Source organism: Coffea arabica, chromosome 11e (assembly GCF_036785885.1).
Source record: "Coffea arabica cultivar ET-39 chromosome 11e, Coffea Arabica ET-39 HiFi, whole genome shotgun sequence".
Lineage (NCBI taxonomy): Eukaryota > Viridiplantae > Streptophyta > Magnoliopsida > Gentianales > Rubiaceae > Coffea > Coffea arabica.
The window spans coordinates 57,660,985-57,683,365 of record NC_092331.1 but is presented as its reverse complement, the minus strand read 5'-3'; the positions used below and the strand labels follow the sequence as shown (position 1 = coordinate 57,683,365).

General features: G+C 36.0%; 1 protein-coding gene across 1 annotated transcript; it reads right to left on the bottom strand.

Annotated features, from left to right (window-relative positions):
- Nucleotides 1-1,790: 1,790 nt before the first annotated feature.
- LOC140004547 (protein PHYLLO, chloroplastic-like) lies at nt 1,791-17,910 on the bottom strand. The gene is made up of 28 exons (XM_072072182.1): nt 17,576-17,910; nt 17,275-17,469; nt 16,597-16,811; nt 15,825-15,945; nt 15,602-15,718; nt 14,997-15,095; nt 14,556-14,632; nt 14,349-14,442; nt 13,705-13,815; nt 13,440-13,634; nt 12,899-12,997; nt 12,001-12,567; nt 11,317-11,541; nt 9,989-10,285; nt 8,893-8,960; nt 8,562-8,720; nt 8,030-8,155; nt 7,818-7,952; nt 7,609-7,726; nt 6,716-6,871; nt 6,351-6,587; nt 6,001-6,168; nt 5,422-5,565; nt 4,456-4,917; nt 3,760-4,047; nt 3,503-3,660; nt 3,287-3,394; nt 1,791-2,553 (listed from the first exon to the last, which is right to left on the bottom strand). Exons 1-28 carry the CDS (start codon nt 17,753-17,755, stop codon nt 2,301-2,303), a joined length of 5,172 nt encoding a protein of 1,723 aa, XP_071928283.1. The 5' UTR covers nt 17,756-17,910; the 3' UTR covers nt 1,791-2,300.
- Nucleotides 17,911-22,381: the final 4,471 nt, after the last annotated feature.

The following is a 22,381-nucleotide window of genomic DNA, read 5'->3' as shown; positions in this document are numbered from 1 at the left end:
TTACCCTCAGTGCATGCGACTAACCGCGTGTGCAAGAATTGAAATTTAAATTAGGCGATATTCATCTATATCCGTTAGTATATATACCATCAGTATATATAAGATGAACCCTAAGTAAAATACCATTTATATCTCCAACCTATTGCTTCACCTCAATCCAAAATGGAGAGGACCATGTTTTAATATAAAGTAATTTAATAAAGAAAATGTTCGAGTTTTACCCCCAAAAAAAATAAATAAAGGTTACCCACCTTGGAAGCTTTTAGTTTGGGGTTGAGTGAACCCCAAACATTCCAACAAGAATAGTCTTATCCAGTTACTAGGTCCCTTTGTCTTACCTCCAATCCTGCCTTAAAACATGGAACATGATGCATGCATTAGTCATTGGGAGATGAATGAACCCCAGAAAAGGCAGGAAATTGAGCGCCAGACGAAATGACCAAATATTTATGAGGCATGCCTAATTGCATGAAATGAAGCATGTCTATGAAGCATAGGCTGGTCCATGTTAATTAAGGGTTTCAAAGATAACTGAGAACTCTGCTTCAGCCATCATGTCAAAACCTTGACGATGACAATGTTTTACCAATTCAATCAACAGGAGAAAGTCAGATCATTTCTATGCTTTAAAAACTCTAGCAGATTATCACACAGTTGAAGTTTGAAAATGCTTCTTTTTATTTTTGTTGCAAAGAATTTGAAGTCTTAGTCGGTAGTTGATGACTACGAGATTACTCTTCCTTGATCAGGCAGCCAATTGCCTTTCTTGAATTAAAACTAATGCGTGAATAACTAAGGAAAGTTTCTTTCCGTCATGGTGCACAGTACACACTCCCGCACACCTCACCAATTGAGTCAAACGGGAATTTTTAATCAACTTGTTCTCTCAGATACAAGTTAAGATGCAATGGAATTCAATACTTATATATCCATGAATTCTGCTAACATTCTTTTTAGTATTTAGCCATAGCGATAAGAACCTCAAGAAAGTAGAACTTTAGGTGCCATGAAAATTGCTGATCAGGGAGAGGATTTGAGGCTGCTTAAATGGCTCAGCATTTAGTCCCTCATTGCCATATTTCATGCCAAATCTGTCATGACATTTTTCTTGATGCATAAAATTCTTAGGGTAAAATACCAAAAACCCACCCTGTGGTTTGTCAAATGTACACTTTACCTCCCTATAATTTGGAAACCTACAATTTAACTCATGTCGTTTCAACTAAAGTAAAATCTGACGAAAAACATCTACAATAACGGTATTTGAGTATCACGCGCTTCTGTTGAGAGTTGTGGTTGCGATAATATTTTCACTTGCCAAAGATACCCCCATGTGTTTCCAAGCCATAAGGAGGTAAAGTGTACATTTAACAAATCACAGGAGAGTTTTTGGTATTTTACCCATTCTCAAATGCACGAAACATTCTTCCGAGGAATTGACTTATAGAAGGGCAATTTTGGCATTTTATTCAAACGTTAGTTTAGATGTTTTCCGTCAGATTTCACTTTAATTGAAACGACAGGAAGTTAAATTATAAGTTTCCAAATCATAGGGAGGTAAAGTGTACATTTGGCAAACCACAGGGGGGTTTCTGGTATTTTATCCAAATTCTTATAATAGCATTTCTCATGCCTTTCGCCATACAAGAAAGATCCGTGAATGCTGCAGACATCAGTTTAGAGTTTTAAGAATAGGTTGTCTCATCATCATCCTGACGCCAGCATATAATCTCAGAGATCACTTGCCTCGAAACCTTAAAGTGGACCAACAATGGAATGTAATGGATCAATTCAATCAATGATGCAAACCTCCATTAGGCAAGCTGTAAGATAGAATGAATGTCTGGACATTGGCATTGACACGACCAAATTTCTAAAACGTGAAGGTTTAAAAAGAATGAGTTGCCAAACAACAGAAATCAGAGAATAAAGTGGGCAACAACAAGCCTCTGCCCTCATTTCGACTTTCATACTGCTTAAGTAAATACCGTTCCATAACACACACCATAAACAGGATTCTTGAGCATGTAGACTACAGCTACAGCTTAGATTCCCTAATTTCCTGAGGTGGGCAGCAGCAACAGTACATGCTTTCCATACACAGTTGATGAATCTTTCCTCGGTTGTTTCTTAATAATACTGTATCTTTCCTAGGTTGTTTCTTAATAATATTATCCCATCTCAGGAAGATTGGAACAAAATTTTGGTGGTATTGCAGTTTCTGTCCTCTTGCTCACCCTGAAAGATAGTAGCATGACAGTGATCTGGCACATTATCTTTTTACTTATAACACACCTGCATCATCTATTGCTAAGAACTGAAGCCTTTTCTATTCTCTTTAAGAACTGCCTGACTGCACTGATGACAGGGAGAGGATTCTCAAGATGCACAGCATGACCACAATTTAAGATTTCAATTAGTTTTGGACTCTCTCTAGTCCCTGTACAGTATTTGTTAACCATCTGCCAAGCAATATTCTTGAACTTTAGATCCTTCTCTCCAACAATGAATAGAAGTGGTATTTTGCAATGCTTCAGGTCATCCCACAATGGTCTGTCATGAAAAGGAAGAAAGATTACTAACCCTAAATTTTACTTTATGAAAATACAATGACTCAGATAAAATCAAAACTATTTGGCCAGATTAGAACATGTGACTGTAGCTAAGATGAGTCAAAAGATACACGTCCACCAACTGCAACAAGCCCATATTGCTTCAACAATTTGAGATGACAGAGATGTTTAATATCTATATCATACACCACAGGTTCAGGGTCCAAAGGAATCCAACAAACCCTTGCATTTCACAAATGTTTTTATATCTTCAGAAATTGTGTCATAATTGTGTCAAAGCTTGACTTATATTTATTTAGGTTAGTTTTGAAATATTAGCTTATCCGATGTGAGGAGATGCTGTAGAAGAATCTACCCATGCATTCCATATTAGTGGAATAGAACCTTAATCAGTGCATAATGTTTAGCTTTTTACATTTCTAAACTATTAAGACATTAATAAGAATTTATACATTCTTATGATTAAGATTTATATGCCATGTAGCAACTTTATTTTGCAAATTAACTTCAAATGAAAGTGAAATGCTAATTACACTATTGGAACGTCAAAAATGACAGTTAAAATTGGTCAATAATAGTTGGAGGCAAATAGTCAATCAATTTTCTTACTCTCGAGAAACCCATCACATACAGATATGCATAAAAATCCAGATTTAGCAAAGTTATTTAAGAAATTCAAATTTAGCATGTATTATGAATTTCTGCAGACTTACTGCTGCCTCCCAATACTCGAATCAGATAGAACTTTTGCAAGAGTCTGCAACTCATCATGCTGCAAGCGGCTGGCCAATACCTTTTTAAAATACGGATGGCTCCTTAAACTGCATGAAGGAGGAAAGCAGGAAAGGAGTCCATGCATTTGAAAACGGCATCTCAATTATAATGGACCAAGGACAAAAGCAAGTTAAAAGAGCGAAAACCATCATTACCTTGTCCACAGCCCTTCTGCATACCAGGCATCTAAAAAGAACTCAAGCCCATTAGAAACAAGGGAACTTGCTCTGAAATCATCCCTAGCCCTTCGCAACTTTCTTGCCAGTGGATCAACCAATCCTGGGCTTCCTGAAATAATGACAGCTCCTTCAACCTTCAACCACACATCCCAGATTCTCATTAACTTGCTGATTCTGAAAAGTAAACTAGAATCTATAAACTGTAAATGCAATATAAACATGGATGTCTTTACCTTGTCGCTGCATTTTAGGGCCATATGTAAAGCAACCCTTGCACCCATTGAGTATCCAACAAGGATAACCTTTTCAGGAGTTATATGAGGAAACAACTGGCATAACATCTCAGCAATGACATGTATGGATAAACTAGGTTTGGCTGCTGAATCAGTTTTTAACTTTGATCCACCATGCCCAGGAAGGTCAATAGCAATACATCGTGCTGACATTGACATAGCCTTCATGATGGGGATCCAGTCTTGACCAGTACCCAGGAAACCATGCAGAAATACAACTACATTTCCCTGCACCATGAGAAGAACACAAATGTAAATGAAGTGAGTTGTACCTCTAGGAATAAGATTACCCTTTAAGCATAACAGACCTCAAAGTAGGAACCGTACTATACCAAGTCACACTAAGGAAATGGAATCATTTTACAATGCACTTATTATGTACATATCATAATTGTGATGTTAAGTATTTTGATAAAAGACAAGGCCTGCAACGATACTCAGGACATCAGAAGACAGAAATTATTTCAGCTGCCCTTGACACTGTCTTCCTTTGAGCTCTATTACAAACATATCTCAAATTAGATTTAACTGATGTAATAATCTGAAGTTTTCTGAATACTGTATTCAAAGATTATAAGGAGAAGCATGTGAACAGGTACAATCAACTAGTCAAGGATATTGTGATCTACTACTTACAGCAATGCTTTGACCCATCTCTAGAACATTGAAGGAAAATGAGAAACCCTCTAAATCAACTGTCAACCTGTAATTGTGAACATTTTCCTGATCAAAATTTTGCACAACCACATTTTGATTGATTTGGAAGTGCTGCAGATGTTGACCAGCATCAGTAGCACATGCCTCAACAATGCCAGTTTTTGAATTACAACAGATGTTTAATGGCTCTAGAGTCACATCTTCAGTAAACCATCTGTATGTTCCAAGACCATGGGCTATACATGCTGATGGTTCCTTATCCATCAGTCTACATATATCTGCACTTTGCAGGTCAAGATAGCAAGAGAATTGAACATAGGATGACAAGCCCAGGCCACTTTCAAATGTAGCACTAACAACTGCCATCTTCCCTTGTTGCTGAGCCCATCGTGCAACCAGAGATGCATTTTCAAAACCCCCAATAAGGCTTGGTTTGATAACCTAACAGGAAAAGTGTGAAAACATAGTGAGGCTTGAGACAACAGGCGATCTTTCCTAACTGTGACAAATTTCAGAGAGAAACCTTTTCAAGATAAGATAACAATACATGGAGTGTTTGATATCGATTGCCATTATTCCATTTGCTGTTCAACCGAGTGTCTAGTTCTTATTGTGGTCATGTGTCATGCTGAAGCAATACTCTTAAACTTTACGAGGGAAATAGTGAAGCAATAGGAACTATCCAGCACTTACTTTCTTCAATAAATAAACAGTTGAAATTACTAGTTTAAACCACCATATACCATTTCTAAATAAACATGCGTGTTTATTGCAGCTCTGAACTCCACACCAATATACCACATGGTAGTTGGCTAAATGTAGCTTGTTGTAGTTACAAGCAGGAGTACCTTTTTTTATAAACAAAAAGTTGCTTCAAAATATGATAAAATTCACAACCACAACTGCAGATCTTTACAGTATTGAAAAAGATGTCCAAATCCTTACTATAGCAACTACTCCAGAATGGTTGAATCGGTTGAGGACGTCAAAAGGATTCTCTCTAATACAGTTGACAGTTTCATCCAGAGCAACTGGCAAGCCAGTCTCCTCGCAGAATTTGATTATATCATCATCATATCTAACAGGTTCCTGTAATTTAGAACTTCAGGAAAGCTTTATAAAAATTTATAACAATTTGTAACAAAGGAAAGCAGTATTATCAGTCAAACTGAATGTAAAATGATTAACTACACTAGAATACAATGGTAGCAGGTTAAACTCATGTCGTATAATAAAATTTGTGATGAAGGCAAGCAGTACTATCATTCAAACTGGAGGGAAGCCAAGTCAGAAGGCAACAAAAGTTCAAAAGAATTTATTCAGCTCAATTTGCCATTTGCAGAGCATTGCAAGTTTCTAAAACATTTTGGTAACAGCTGAAGGAAGAATTTTATCATTGCTATCAGGTATGGTCTTTTAGAAGTAGAAAATACGGACGGTATTCTCCCAGGCACAATTCCACTTACAATTGCTAAATTATATACACACATTTACATACATACATACATACATGGGAGGAGATACCTCAATGTACTGGAGTCGACAATTCTTGACAGAATTGGCAAATTGAATTGCTTCATCATATGTCCAATTCCGATTTGCATCCACACGAAGTTCAACTTGATCTCCCACCTTCCTTCTTACCTCTTGTATTACAGCAATATCCTCAATCACATTAGCCCGACGAGCTACCTGTAAAATGAAATTCTGTTCATACTCTGAACCCAACCGAGGGTTTAAGAGCCAGAGATCAAGCTTTACTCCATAATAAAGATCAAGCTTTACTGTATAATAAGCATTCTCATTCCGCATTTCAACCATTGACAAGAAAAAAAGAATTTGAAGTACAGATATTTAGGGATGACTGCTCTCACCTTCATCTTTACAGCAATAAAACCCTCTTTAACCAGTGAAGTTGCAATGTATGCCGTGTCCAGTGGACTCCCAACAGAGTCAATAAGTGCACAGATGTGGACATTCAAAAACTTCTTGGGTAAATCTACTGTCTTTGGGAAGAGTATATTCAACATAGAGGAACCTTCTTTTGCTGCAACTGCATTGAGAACAGCCATCTCCAAACCACATCTAACACTTGGAAGAATGGAGCTTGGCTAGACATCAACAATGCAGCAGAGTCGAAATTAGAAAGCAGTCAAGCAGAGAAGATACCATCATGTGTAAATAGTACATTAGAAGTGGCCAAATGATACGTAATTGCTGTAAAGATTTCTTGACCTACCAGGATACCTAAAGTGTGCCATATCCAGGCGGAAAAAGAACCCTTTAGTAAAGGAAGGAAATAATCAATTTTAGCTCCTTCTAACATGTGAATTAGGAACCTAAGCTGCTCTTCAACATCGAGCAAATTTTCCTTGTGGATTTCAAGAGGTGCAACCTGTTGAAATGGTAAATCATGAGTAACAAGAGCAGGCTTGTTCGCTTTGCTACAAAGAGAAGTACTAAACTAGCAAAGACTATCACAAGAGCATGATAGCATAAAAGCAGTAAGCAGGTGCCATGAGCAAACACAAGATCATTATGGGCAAATATATGTTTATGAGATGCACCTTTCTGAAAGTCAAGAATACAACATGTTTAAGAGATAGTTATGTTCTTCCTTTCAGGTATCAAGTGTCCAATTATCATGAACCTAGGAACTGAGGGTATTCTGCAAAATGTCGCATATCAGTTTGCCTGATTACCACAGGTTTTTTTTTTTCCATTTAATCTAAAGGAAAATCTTCTCCTGAAGCACCAATACATAGAATTATCTTGGAACTCTGAAAACTAAAAGCCAATAAATCTATCCAACTGCAAAGCCAAAACAGAACAGTAAAAGAATTGTCCAACTAACTCTGTGTAATCTAGGATGAAGTTAAAATGGTTTTGCATGAAGGAAATCTTTATCACTGCTCATTTCAGCTCAGGATGTTATAAGCTCTATGTTTAAAATTTGACCTATGAAAACCAAATAAAGGAGATTCTGCTACATTGATCAACTGGCTACAAAATTTGAATTCTGGATCACACACACACTAAAACATCTATGTCTGATAATTTTTTTACAAATTGATCAAAATCTCATAATTTCATGATCAACATAGATGCCTTCCTGTGAAAATATAAGCTTACCTCCCCATACCCAGTACTTCCATCTTCAAGAGACAAGCTAAGAACAAAGCCCTCTCTATAGAATGTGGTAGATTCATTGCTGCCTGAAGTTGAAGTAGGTGGAGCACACAGGTTAACCCTGCCATGGAATACTAATGTTTATAAGGTAAAACAGTGAATTTCTGAAACCCTGAAAATGTTTCAAAATACATCCATCTCATAGAACTTGCCTATAGAGAGAATAATCCATTTTAGTAATTCTACCAATGATGAATCCCTGCACCTGTCCGGTGGTAACTGAAGTTGAAAGTGAAAAGATATCCATAGTCTGCTCTGCTGCTTGGCGACTAAATTTTCTCAAATCACTATAACGAAAATATGTCAGCAGAGAAAGAAAGTCACAAAGCTGTAAAGTAATTCAAGCCATTTCAAACCTGAGTACCTGTGAAAGTTGGCATTGGCATCAATGCAGCTCTCAACTTCTATAACACAATCGACCTTTTCACACTGAGACGTGAATAAGCTGTCCAGCAAATCCATTTTTGTGTGCACTTGTACATGCTTCACACTGCATATGCAAAGTTCAATAATGTTGAAGAAGAAATACATCAATAGTACTTTAAAGAATACATACTTCTCTAGTCAATCCAAGTTAAACGTTGAGTGCAAAGGAATCAGCCAAATATGTTGACTCTAAAAGTACAACTCTAATTGGTAATTGGCTTAATAATCTGTCCAGAAAATAACTAATTTGCTTAAAAGCACAGTGAAACATGATCATGGTCGAAACTGAAGGCTTCTTTGTTTAGATTACAGATTGGTATCAGCATCACTTAGATCAGAAAGAAGCAAATTTAACTTACCTCTGCAGTCGCTGTAAATGAAATCAAAACTACCCTACAAGAGCTTGGGTTGGGGAAGAAAAACCAGTGATAGCATTCTGGTTATTGAAACATAACGATGGAATGACTTACCCATTTGCCAGACAAAGGTTATGTATTGAAACATTGTGAGATGTGTAGAAGAACTGATCTAAAACTCTTCGCTCTGTCATAGCTGCAATTGGTAGAAGGCTAAAGATTGCTCCACCATGATTGTTTATTACAACTATTGTCATCGGCTTCCGCAAAATCCTTCAAACATTACATATTTTCAGTTGCTAGCTGTGAATTTTGTTACCCTCCAAAAACAGAAATGTGAGTAAATAGCTGGACTAAAGAGAAAACCACCAGGGAAGTTCAACACTGATTATCACACACAGAGGGGGCGTGGGGGGAGAGAGAGAGTGGAGGAACAACTCATTACCCTTGACCCAAGAGTGACAATCCATTTGAGTCGTGGAGAAAAGAAACATCTCCAATCACACAGAGAACCTAAATGCAAGGATAAAAGAATTGGAGCAAAGATTGACGAGCTTCATCAAGTAAGTAACTTTAATCAAAACACATAGAAGCACAGAGCCAAGCAACTATGTCTTTATGTTCGGTAGATAGACATCCAGGAAAAAAGATAACTCATTATCCTTCTTCCACCCAAAGGAAAAAAGGAATATAAAACTTCTTTCAGGGAGTATGAATGCAAAAGAGCTCTGAACCAGATAAAACCATAAGTCAAAGATTACAAACACAAAGCTCAAGACAATGGGAGAGAGAGAGAGAGAGAGAGAGAGAGAGAGAGCTGATACTACTTAAGTAGGGCTATCTAAACTAATGCTTTCACAAAGTAAGTTATTCATAAAAGAACTTACATTTCCTTTAAGGGAAGAAAAACTGAACTAGTGTAAACAGAAAGGAAAAATGTAATGTTAAAGTGAATTGATACACAAACACATAGAGAATTTAGGATCACTAGCTGTGCATACTTTCTAAGTCCTAATGTATGCACTCCTTAATTTGAAAACCAATTTCCCAAAAAATCCCCTGATCTTATAGAAGAACTGTAAGAGGAAAAAGAAGGTAATAAAGACAACCCTAGCAGAAGTGCTTTGCAGAATACACTTTTAAAAACATAAAAACCAAAGTAATGTTTCACATATAACACCTGATTCCATATGACTAGAAAAGCAGATAATCAATTTTAGTTCCAGAAATCTGCCTGTGTCCCATTAAATAGCATCAATGAACACAAAAATAGAGGCGCTGCTGAGCAGCCAACTTGTGAAGGCAATGTAGTGAAAGCGCTATTTATGCAATAGCCTATAGGCCCAATTATAGGTCAAAATATTGCCAAGAAAAATGGGAAGTCAATAGAATAGAGTTTCTTCAAAGTTGCAATTTGTACCATAATTTTTTTTTTCTGGCACCATGAAACTTATTCATACTCCAACATAACATTCCGAGCAAAACTACAAAAGAGACTAGGATAGATACTTTATGTTACAGATACAGATGTGAACACTCACTCTTTTATTGCAGCCAACAGCAAAACCAACAGCTGCACTAAGCAAACCATCAATCCCACTAGCTCCTCTGTTCCCAACTACCTGTATCCAATGACATGGCAAGCCCAAGTTGAGCATTAAAGCACCATGTGTATTTTGTGCCTTGTTAGATCCATACATGTCTGCATCACGTATTGGCATGCTATTTCCAAGAAATACAGCCGACTCGTAGTCAAGGATTTCCGGGAGAATATGAGCAACATAAGGTTCAGTTAGGGAGCACTCTGAACTGATTAAAAATGACATCTCCCAAGCAGCCTGCAGAATATAAAGAGAGTTTACAAATGCAATCCAGGGGAACAAAGTGAACGAGATCATCTTCTAATAAACAGAAAATTATGATCCACTGTGATCGAGTCAATCGTATTTTTGACTTGATAAAAGCTTAGACTAGAATACAGCCACCACATTAAGTTATTGAAACAATTAAATGATAACATTAAAAGATGCTTATTTTCTGTAATGTTCTTCATGCTTTTTCTTGGAAAGTGTATGTGTGTGTTTGTATATGTGTGTGTGTGTCTATATATATATATTCGGGGAGCATGGTTAACTACTTCCATTCTATTATCATGTCAAAACTTAGTTACATAATGGAAAAGATGCATTATCTTGTCTAAGTGATATGACTATAACATCATCCAGGCAAAAGGATGTAGCAATTAGTATGAGTTGAATTATTGGCTAACCGACCTGTATGTTTTGTCCCACTTGTTAGCGGAATATTAGGAAGATATTCCAGGTGGAACAAATTTAAGTGCATATTATACTCCATCCTCAGACACATATATATAAAGAAGGTTAGCATTCCCAGCATATGCAGGAAAAGCATATTTTCACGAAGTCACACAACAAATCCGGATCAAATAAAAAGTAAGAATTTGTCCAATCTTATCAATAATAGTTTCAACAGTTGCCCTCCATTGCATTTCATACTATCTGCTCTTCTTCAATTTTATCCATGTAAGGCCATGATTCAATAGCTCTACTAGAATTTATGTGCTCTTTCCACTTTATTTTCTTCATACAATCATCTTAAATATATAATCTACTATTATGACAATTAGCATATTCTTTGTCTTCTTTGAATATGTTCAATGATCACAATCAGTTGCCCTAGCAAATGTTTCACATATTATCCTTCACCATACTACTAAAATGAGTTTTTGCATAATTTCTTCTTTTTCAACCCACCCAACATAACAATCACATTTTCTAAAGGACTAGAGGAATAATTTAAAAAACCGATGACACAGAAAGACGATAGAACCAGAAAGCCTGTCACTCACCATCATGTCCAATGCACGTAGGTAACCATTCCATTTGCTGCAAAGATACGGTGAACAAGCTTTAAGCAAATAATTGGTGAACTCAGTACTAGTACTTCGGATCCTATGAGTTACAATGTGCAAAGGATCATGACGTCTTGGGTGATTATCAACCATTATGTATGAGCAAGGAAAGGAATGCTCTAGCATCTCCTGAATGCGTGCACTTGTTATCCGACTTCCGATCTGTCATGGTGCAAATACACTAAAATTATGCATATGGAAGGCCACTCAAGCATAAAGACATAGAAGTACTTGTATAAAAAAAACTACCACATCCTTGACAAACATCAATTGAAGCACTGTTGCAAATTCAAACATAGATTTTTAGGTTTTAGGAACTTTTAACATTTCATAAAGTTCGTATTCGAGTTTGTGCAATGGACATTCTAAATATTCTAATTCCTAAAGATCTGAGATCTCAATATAATGCAAAAAAGACGAGATCTTTCAAGTTCCTACAGGTACTGAACCTTCTGGTGGGATTTCCGAATACCTTGTGTCAAAAAAGAATAACCCAAATAAACGAAAGGTATTTTTTTGCAAAAAAAGATTTAGTTTTGTTCTTCCTCACATCATTTGACTTTAACTTCTTATAAGATCAACTTACTTCATTCATGCAAAATAAAAGGAGCTTGGAGATACCTGAATTACCACATCTACCTTCATCCAGTTCCTGACTTTTTCTGAGAGCAGCAGATGGTCAAGGTGATCAATGAACAAAATATCATCTTCAGTATTAGAGAAGCAAGCCATGTACTTCCTGAGTCGTAACCCTGACAAGATGTCAACCACTACTGGCCACAGCAGGTGTTTAGCAAGGAGAAGAGCTGCCCAAATATCATCCACAGTATGAATGGCACCAAGGATCAAAAGCCCTCTGTCTGCCCTTTCAATGACTTTAATGACTTCATCCATATCAGCATGAATACGAGCACTTGAAATAGAATGTTGTACTTCAATATATGTGGTAAATGGTTCAGTAGATGACATCCAAAAATCTAATCCTTTCAAACAGCTATCATTCCATATACTTGGAGTTTTTGCCAATGGCTCTCGGAAAGGGCAGTTGATATGAACAGGACCACATGGGGAAGAGGTTGCTATATTCACTGCAGAGTCAAGAGTAGTAAGTACCGTCCTTGCAGAAATGTCATCGGTGGGTGCAGGAAGACCAAAGAAATGCCTCACAAAGGGACCAAAATGGTTGACCTAATAGAAAATTTTAAATCAGTAAATTTAGTGAAAAAAAAGAAAAAGGTTGATTATGAGAAAGCCCATAAAAGCACACTTCATATCTTTTTAGGAAGATTGAATAATTGCTAACTACTTATTGGCTCTTTCTTTTGATTGTCATTGCCAGCAGATCCTGTAGTCAGCTGGTGAATAACTGAAACTAGCAAACCATTATATGAAGCAAACACAAATCCTTCTATCTAACAAAATTAACAAGACAATTTAAACTTGAAGGGCAGACCAACTAAAGACATCGAAATTTTGAATCTATACACATAAAAAAGCTGCTCATATCAAAATCAAGTACCTGATTGATTGCTTGATTTGCACCAACATCTTGCAGCTCAGGAGGACGGTCCGCTGTAAGTAATATAAGTGGTAAAAAATCTTGACTCGCCTCCACGACCTGTAGATTTCTATTTCAATAATTGCATAATAGTAATAATGATGCAATCAATTTCTTCACAACCAGATCAAATTATTCAGAACTTTTAAATCAAAGGATAGAACAATAACCCAAAAAGAAAAAGAATACAAAATTATCACCGATCTCAATGTGGAATAGGATGACATGTAGCTGTAGTAATGATAGTAAAACAAACTGTTGTCTGCAAGGTATTTATTGAACAACAGTATGCTATAGGCTAATCTAGAAGAATTGAGCGAGACAGCAGGCATTTACTGGAATAAAGCTTTCAGACATTGAGTAACATACCAGGAGAACAAGCTACAATGTGCAATGAATTGGACAACAGTATGCAATACACTAATCTAGAATTTTGAATGAGGCAGCAAGCATTTACAACAATAAGTGGAACAAACAGAAACATGGAAGTAGCTAGACTTACAGCAGGAAGAAGATTTGAAGCCGCGGTACCAGATGATGTTATGATCACTGCTGGACTATGAGAACCTCGCGCAAAACCAACAGCATGGAAGGAAAGTGAGCGCTCGTCAATGCATGCAACACAAGTAGTAAGGGGATGAGCTGATGCAGCAATTGCAAGGGGAGATGACCTCGACCCTGGAGCTACACAAATATACTAGATGAAGAAAGTATCAGAAACAAGTAAACCAACCCACATACATCAGATTGCTGAGAATAAGGCTTACCGTCAATCCAAGTCGAGTACATTCTTCAATTATGAGGGAAGCCCACAAGGAATTGATGTTTGGACAATCTGGTGTAGAGTACCCCGTTTTATCGAAGTAATCACTGTGGTACTGCAAAGCACGTCAAAAACAATTAGTAGTTAGTAGAAGAGTCATTTAGCATCCTATACTACTGATTTTCCAAACAAAAGAGACAGGCATCAGAAAAAATTATACAGACTATATATCAAGAGAAATCCTTTACAGGCAGCAAAGATGAACACAAGAAAAGCAAGATTTCCATTCAGTTTTAAGAAGTCAACCAATCATGTCAATGGAGAGGTACAAAAAGGTGAACACCACTAGTGATCTTACTTTTGGACTTAGATATGCTTCGATCTATGTGATCAAACTCACAAGTAAATGTTGCCAACTCAATGTTTTACTGCTCAAATTGAAGCAAAGATTCGATCAAGCAAGATATTGTATTGTTTAATATAGCAGGATTTGCTCTGATTCAACTCAGAAGTCAAAAAAAATTGAGTACCTTATCCTCAAACTTATATGTCCCCTCGTGGACCAACTAAATTTCGTTGGTGTCCAGCTGTTCTGCTAATAGAAAATGCAACTATATGCTTAAAATTTCAGTAACACCGACTACTAACCATATTATTAGAAATAGCCGACAAAGGCGAAAGCATGGCTGAAAACTGGCTGGAACATCGTGGAGCATCTTTCTGTAAGAATGAAAACAGGCAGCTTTATGTTTCCTCCAGTCAAGCAAAAGTAGTACAATAAATCTGAACCAGGAGTGGAAGCATATTACCATCAAGTGAGGATATAGAGTTAAATTATCTGAGGAAGAAAATTACCAGGATAAAGAGGATACCAGTTCCAGAGTGCCAGCATCCAGAAGACTTCCTCCTATCTGGAAAGCACTCATGCACACCTAAAGGTTATAGATTTCCACAATATAAGTATGCCAACATTCAATATTTGATTTAAGCAGAAAATATAACAAGCATTTTTTAATCAGCTCCTGCCAATGCAGAAACTTGAAATGGAAAAACCACAGAGACCAATATATGAAGGTTAAAACCAAAACTCTGAGAGAACATTAAAAAACTTAATAAAAAAGCTATAAGAGAAGTCAACCATGCAAAAAAGTGCAGGAAACCCAAATAAAAAGTCAAAACTGTATTCATATGGCAGGAAAGAGCCAATGCAAATGGAGATAAGAGAAGTAATAAGACAATTATAGTTGATGGCATAAAGTTTTCATCAGTATGAGATTTCACAGATTCAGATCTTACCATCTCAGCAATTTTATCCTTCATGGTCCCATACACTTGAAGGGCATTGATGCATTTCTTACTGCATTCATCCATCAATGACCAAAGATGACATCTGGCCTGAATGAGAGCAAATAAAAATGAACACCCGGGCTAAACAAAATGCAAAAAATGCTTCTTTCTCGTCTTCTAGTTTGAAAAGCAAATGCTTATTTAGTGCATGAACTTCTAGGAATTAGAAAGGTAAAACCGTCATTTAACTGCTTTTTTGTTTAAGCAGTTACTATTTAACAGCATAAACTTCTCATGACATTAGCTAAAGTGGCAGTTTGCTTCAAGGAAAATGTCACGGTTGTTTAACAACCGAATCAGTAAAGAGCATGTCAGACCATAGTCAGATAGATTTCCTATCCTGCAAGATAAACAGGGAGGCAAGTGCACTTCACCATTTGAAAGGTGCATCAGTCTTTCCAGGTAGCTTTCTACTTATTGCGTCATTCAGGGTATCTAAATTATACTCAAAATCTACACAAGAAACAATTAATGGCGTATATTGAAATTGATCTAAGAGAAACTTGAATCGGAGCAAAGAGAATTGGCAGGTGAAGAGAACAACCTTAGAATACCTGGTAGAGAGCAATCTCATAGGTCTGAATAGCTTTCGCAAAAAAAGAAGTGGAAGAGTCATTCCATGCAAGATTAGCAACCAAGACAGTAACCTCCTCTGATTCATGCAACTCAATCTGTTGAAAAAGCATAGACAAGAATCAAAGCATGATTAGCAAGTGCAATTCCAGGGAGAAACCATCAGCTTTAGACATATTTGCAAAAGACAAATTACAACTTTACCTGGGGAATGAAAAAGTAAAAAGAACCAGCTTCATACTTCATAGAAGATGAAATTACATCAAAACTGACATCCAAAAAACCATAAGCCATTGGAATATCCAATTCCATAGCAGGATATGATCTGGAACACCATAGAAGTCATTTAGCACACCTCATGAATAGGAAGTTAAACAAAATTTTTAGCTAAAGACCATATTTTAACTTCATTAGTTTCCATGACGAACTATGCTTTCGTTCTTATTGTGAAGAAGCAAAGATAGTTTTGAATGAACAACTGCTAACAAAATTTATGCATCAAGTATCTTAAAAACGTTTTATTTATTCTTAAACGGTCCATAAAAACATCAAGCGGACTATACGTCGGGAACAGCTATGCTCAAATTTCTCAGACAGATAAAAACATTTCCCAACTTAGATCTACAGGTTGCCAAAGAAATAATTAAAAAGTTTTCAATTCAATAAAGAAATGTACTTCTCCAAGCTTTTATTGAAAAAAAAAATCCATACTCACTAAGCTTGCTCATCCTCGTGTTACAATTCAATAGCAATTTTGAGTGAATCACGACAGCCAAATGTAAGTTTTACATGTCCAACAATTTGTTGATGGGACTCAGGTGCTTTTTTTAACTCTTGAGCAAGAAATCTAAGGCTCAGAAATAACAAATATGGATACTAGAAAATCTACAAAAAGAAGAAAACCAAAACAAATATAATACTTGATCACATCAGTCAACCGTAGTTTCACACAAAAAAGAAGAAAATCCAAAATTACCTTTGAAACTCGCTATGCTCTCTAGACGGATGAGAATAGTGACCCTTGAAATAGACTGCGGCACCAATTCCAAAAACACCACACGTCCTACCCAAAGCAAGTGACATGTATGATGGATTCTCCTCCTTGGAAAGAAAAAATCGAGGAAACACCCCTCCTGACTGAGGTTGACTGCAAAACCATTTTAAAGCTTTTGGACTTGGAGGCACTGCAACCTATTGATTCAGCATTCTCATGGATAAAGTTCAGTTCGATAACTATATAAATACACTTCATCTTACAAACTGAGCACACATTACCATGCATTACTTTATGTAAATATTCAAAACATTGCAGTAGCAACAGAGGAAATCAGCAAAATCTTGAATATTCAGCCAATGAGTTAGCATCATGATGGAACTAAAATTCATTGTTTCAAGGCATCACTTTTCAAATATCCCCGTTTTCCTATGATACAGTGAGAAGGATAAAGAAAATTACCTATTACAATGTTCAATTCCTCCTAAATTAAGAGAAAAATATTCACCTACAAGCACCATATATGGAGAATTTCGAAAATAACGAGTGTGCATTGCATCACAAGCTTTTTGATAATGCTTCATTACGTCAAACTTTATTGCACGTTATGAATTCAAAAAGAAGATATTAACATTCAAATGCGGGTCATCAGAAACACACCTGAAATCTAACCATTCCAATTGGACAAGACGGAGGATTGGCCTTCAACTTCTCAACTGCCTCTTGAATACAATCCAAACCTTGCTCTAGCGTCAATGCCGGAGCCAAATTCCTTGTAATGCAAGTAGAAACCAGCAATGCAGCATCTTTAGGGTCCAAAACTGCATCTTCTTGCGAACACCTAGCAACCTCCACCTGCATCAGCATTAAGAATAAGGAACAAAAAAATGAAAAATAAATTCCACCATGTAGTGCAATTATAGAGAGGGGCCAATTCAAGTAGTTTTGTTATAGAAATAACCTTCAAGACTGGATTTTTATGGCGCTGAAGGAAAGTAGTGAAAGAATGGAAAGAGGGACTGGAAGTAAAGTAATAGGCATGGTTCACTGCGGAAATGGTGATGGTTTTTCTATAAAGGGAAGATTTTAAAGGGACTGAAAAGTGGGGTTTGTGAGTTATTAGCAGAGAACAAGGATTCATTGATGGTGAAGATTGGAGGATGAGGAAGTTGAGCAATGTAGATTGAGGGGTTTTGGAGGTTTGGTTGCTCAACCTGGCGGGGTTTTACAGGAGTGGTGGAGGGAGATTGTGGGTAGAAGGATAAGATAATGAAGGGGTCTGTCTGGGGTTTATGGAGATTGGTGAAATCGATCTTGGCCGTTCAAGCTCCGGACCCTTTTATTTGCTGTAGGTACTAGGTACACTTTTATTTCGGATCTGGTTTCCTGCATGTACTAGGTACAGTTTTTTTTTTTTGGATCTTGTTGCCTTGTGCCTAGGACTACAAACGAATCGAGCCGCTCGAGTCAAGCTTGAGTCGAGCTCGAGCCGGCTCGAGTCGAACTCGAGTTCAGAATATTAAACTCGTTAACTCGCGAGCCGGCTGGCGAGTTTGAGTATATATATATATATATTTTTTTTTATTTAATAATAAAATTACGTATATTATATATATTTTTTTTATTTTTTATTTTCACAGTAAAATTACGTATATATCCTTAATATTTTATTATTTATTAAGAAAAAAATATTATTTTATTTATTTTTTAAAAAATAAAATAATTATTTTTTATTTTTTTCGAGCTCGACTTGATTCGAGTCGAGCTCGAGCTTGAAAATTGCCGGCTCGTCGAGCTCGAGCTTGATAAAATTTAGTCGAGCCTCAGCTCGATTAGCTCAAAACTCGATTCGGCTCAACTCGTTTGCAGCCCTACTTATGCCACAGGTCCACAGGCCAAAAACATCGTTAACCAAATGTTTGAGTTTTTTTTATTATTATTAATCTTATATATACTGTAAGTGTATATATTATCACCATTAAATATATGTCATATGTATAAAATTTAAATCTAAAATCTAAAATTTACTTATGTGTCATCAATCCAATCGTGATAGTGTATACACTGATAGTATATATAAAATTTACTTGTTCTTTTTTGTTAAGAAAAATAAAAAGATGACTGAGTGGGTACGGCTCCGATGATCATCACAAATCTACCAATACAACTCTCACATCAATAGTAAAGGATTTCATAGATCATCCACTAATATAACCCTCACAACGGTAGTAGGAGGTTCGTTCACCAATAAATCTCTCACATAGACAGTGAAAAGTTTTGTATCTCACATCAATAGTACAATTCAAATATACAACTTTTTTGTGAGAAAAATGATCCGTCCTAATCAATTGAACCAACTTGTATTAACACAAAATGTTTGAGTGAGTAGTACTATATGTTGCTCGCTTGTTCTTGAATCACGGCTACGTAGTGTCCGATGTTTGATGATAACTGGCTGAGATTAAGCCACATTTTTTTACAACTGATTCGAGCTGTTCATGCTATTTTGAAAGTCAAAACCTACAATTAGTCATAAATAACTCGGATCAAATCATGCCATTTCTATTTCAAAGCAGGACACCACAATCCTCTCTAAATTTAGCTTGTGCCTTGTTGGCACATTTTAGAGTTTAGACACTGAATCATCTGCCACAGTCGCAACAATTCCTCTTTCCACTTTCCATTCCATTTGAGCCCTTCATTTTAATTTTGGGGAAAAAGAAAAGATTTAATTGTGCTAATTGGACCGTAGCTGACTGCAGATCGTTCCATTCAGTTGGGGCCAACAACCATTTCGGCCCGTTTCATTTTCTGTCCAGTTGTCTAGTAAACTACAATCAAAACCAGTTAGCTCTCATGAGAAACCTCAGCCCAAAGCTCTTTGTAGCAGTACGTTTTTACGAAAAATGTCCAAAACCAATTCAAGGCTTTTCATTGAGCTGATTTGGGAAGCTATAGTGCCACAGAGAATTGAGCTTTAGCGTTTAAGTTCGTTCGATTATTTTAATAAATTTGATTTTTTTTTAACTTTGATTTGTTTATTTATCGAATTGAATTTGAGCAAGTTTTTTTTCTTATTGAATTTGAATGTTATCAAACATAACACGCTGTTTACATTTGATTTGATTAGATGGTGAATTAAGTTTGAACAGCCTCTTATTAATTCAAATTCTATTCGAGTATCGAGTAATTTAGTTCATTTTTCAACCCTGCGCATTATCGGCTTAGCAACTCTCTTATCCTGCAAATGAGACTAAAATGAACATGATCAAGATTGATGCTAAGTTTGGAGTCAGATTCAACATCTAAAATCCTAGATCCCATGCAACGAGACTAGCTAGAGGCATACCCCATATTCATATTCACTATATAAAACCTTAAAACCCAGAGAGACCTTGATCGTTGTGAATTAAACCACCTCCTCCACCCGCCTGTCCTGTTATGGGAGTGATGCCTAATGAGATTTTAAAATCCAAAACCAAGCAATGAACCCATCTCTTAGCCCATGCAATTTAATTTATGCTACGCAAATGTGGTGAGAAGTGGCATTTCATGCACCAAGTTGCCCCATATTTTAATGAATTTTACCAAAAATATCATGATTTTTTTAAGACTAACAATTTTACAAAGAGAAAAAAAAAAAAAAAAAAAAAAGGGAGACTGCATTCATTCCATAGTAAGCAATTCAAAGTAGTGATGTCTTAAGTGGTCGTTACGCTAGAGATATTAATCTAAACATATAACAGGATCAGTTCCTTTTCAGTCTACCCACCAAAGAGTCTGCTTAAATAATTATTTCCGAAATTTTGTAAACTTTTCTTGATAAAAGCAGTGGGGTTCTTTAAAATAATGCTTCAATATAATATCTATAGTTTGCACTCCATAGTGTTGCCATAAGGACACTTATATTTACTTGACCTTTTAAGAGAAGTAGAAGGCTATTTTTTTTTTTAAAAAAAAAAAAAAGGGTTTTCAGTCCCTAAAAAGATGCTACTATTATATTGTCCTCTATAAATCTAGAAATAGACAAGTGCCTCCCGATGATAGTTACCATTAAAACGTGATGAGGGCTAATCGTAATTTAAAACCAAGAAAAAGAAGATGATATGATATTTGAAAGCTTGATTCGGCACAAGAATGCCAATGATACATGCTTGATTCGAAATAGACTTGATTTTTCATAAAGAAAAAATGATATAAATTTTATTCGAAAAGTAGTCTGTCTCTTTCAATCTTAGAATTTTTTTACTTTTAGAGTGGCTTTACGAGTTGTTACAAAAGCTTACGAATGCAAGTGTTGTAAGTAAATTGTGGCGAAGCATCAATGATTTGAGGATCAAATTAATAGCCGTGTAACAAAAGTAATCTCTTGTTATAGGGTTTTCTTATTGCGTCTTCACCATTTCCTCATTTTTTGCTTCTATGGTTCTCCTCCCCTTCTCTTTACAGAACCAAAGCTCTCGTAATTATGTCCACAATATATCTCATGAAAAAGTTTCTTAGATATTTTATGCCTGTGCTGTGACTTGTTTTTGGCCTCTTCTTTCTTCCTTCGGTGCTCAAGGACACGAGTGAAGGTTTCTCCATACATTTCTTCTAGTGGATGGGAGATATCCAGCCAGTAGGCCAGGTTCACCAGAAGCGTCTGCAGTTGCAAATTTGCAATCAAAAGGGCAATCATTGCCACTCAAGACTTACACCTGCATTTTTGGCTTTAGTGGGTAGTTTCTTGTTAACCATCTACCTCATTTCTTTGGTTGGTTCGTAGATGATGAAATCCTAAAGTATGTCGGACGGTTGAAAAATGAATTAAACTATTTAATACATGAACTGAATTTAACTTGATAAGAGTTTGTTCGAACTTGGTTCGCTATCAAGTCTAGTTTAGATAGTTTTTTGCATTCGATAACTTTCAAATTTAATAAAAAAATTTGTTCAAACTCGATTTAACAATTAAACAAATTAAAATTGAACAAAATTTTAAATTTGTTAAAATAATCAAACAAGTTTGAACATTAAAATGTTCGGTTTGATTAGACTCGTATGCATCCCTAAATGTCGAGGCATATGTCCGCGTATTGACTATTGGAGGTTGTCTAATGTCTACTAACCTCACCTAATAAAGCTACCAAATTTCATTGCATTCACTCAAAAAGAAACACAAATGCACACAAAGCATAAAGTAATTTTTAAGGTCATTAGTTTCTCTTTTTTTTTTCTGGATAACTGAACTATTTAAAACACGTTTTTTTTTTTCATTTCTATAGCAGAACTAACACTGAAAGAAACACAAATACGCACAAAGTGTGAAGTAATTTTTAAGGTCACTATTATCTCCTTTCCTTTTCTAGATAAACAAACTGGCTAAAACACATTTTCCCATTTCTATAATAAAACTAACACTAATTTCACCTTTCTACAAAAAGTTTTTGATTTAAATTATTCACTTCTGCAAATTTTAAAAATAAAATAGCTCTTGGGCCCTATTTAATGAGTGAATTTTTTAAACAATTTTTCCCCCTTGGCGTCATAAAGCACCACATGTGGTTATATGGAAGTTTTCTAGCTACACCATGGAAGTGGAGCAATGGTAAATTATATTGTGGTGGTCTAGGAGCAAAGAGACTAAAGTACAGATTTAAAGATTAAAATGCTAGTTAAATTCTCATTCTCACTAGAGTATTATTTCTTCCCTTTACTCCTTGTTTTTTTCTTTGTTCTCTTTATACGTAAATTTTCTAAATTACTTGCGTTTTACTAAATTAAT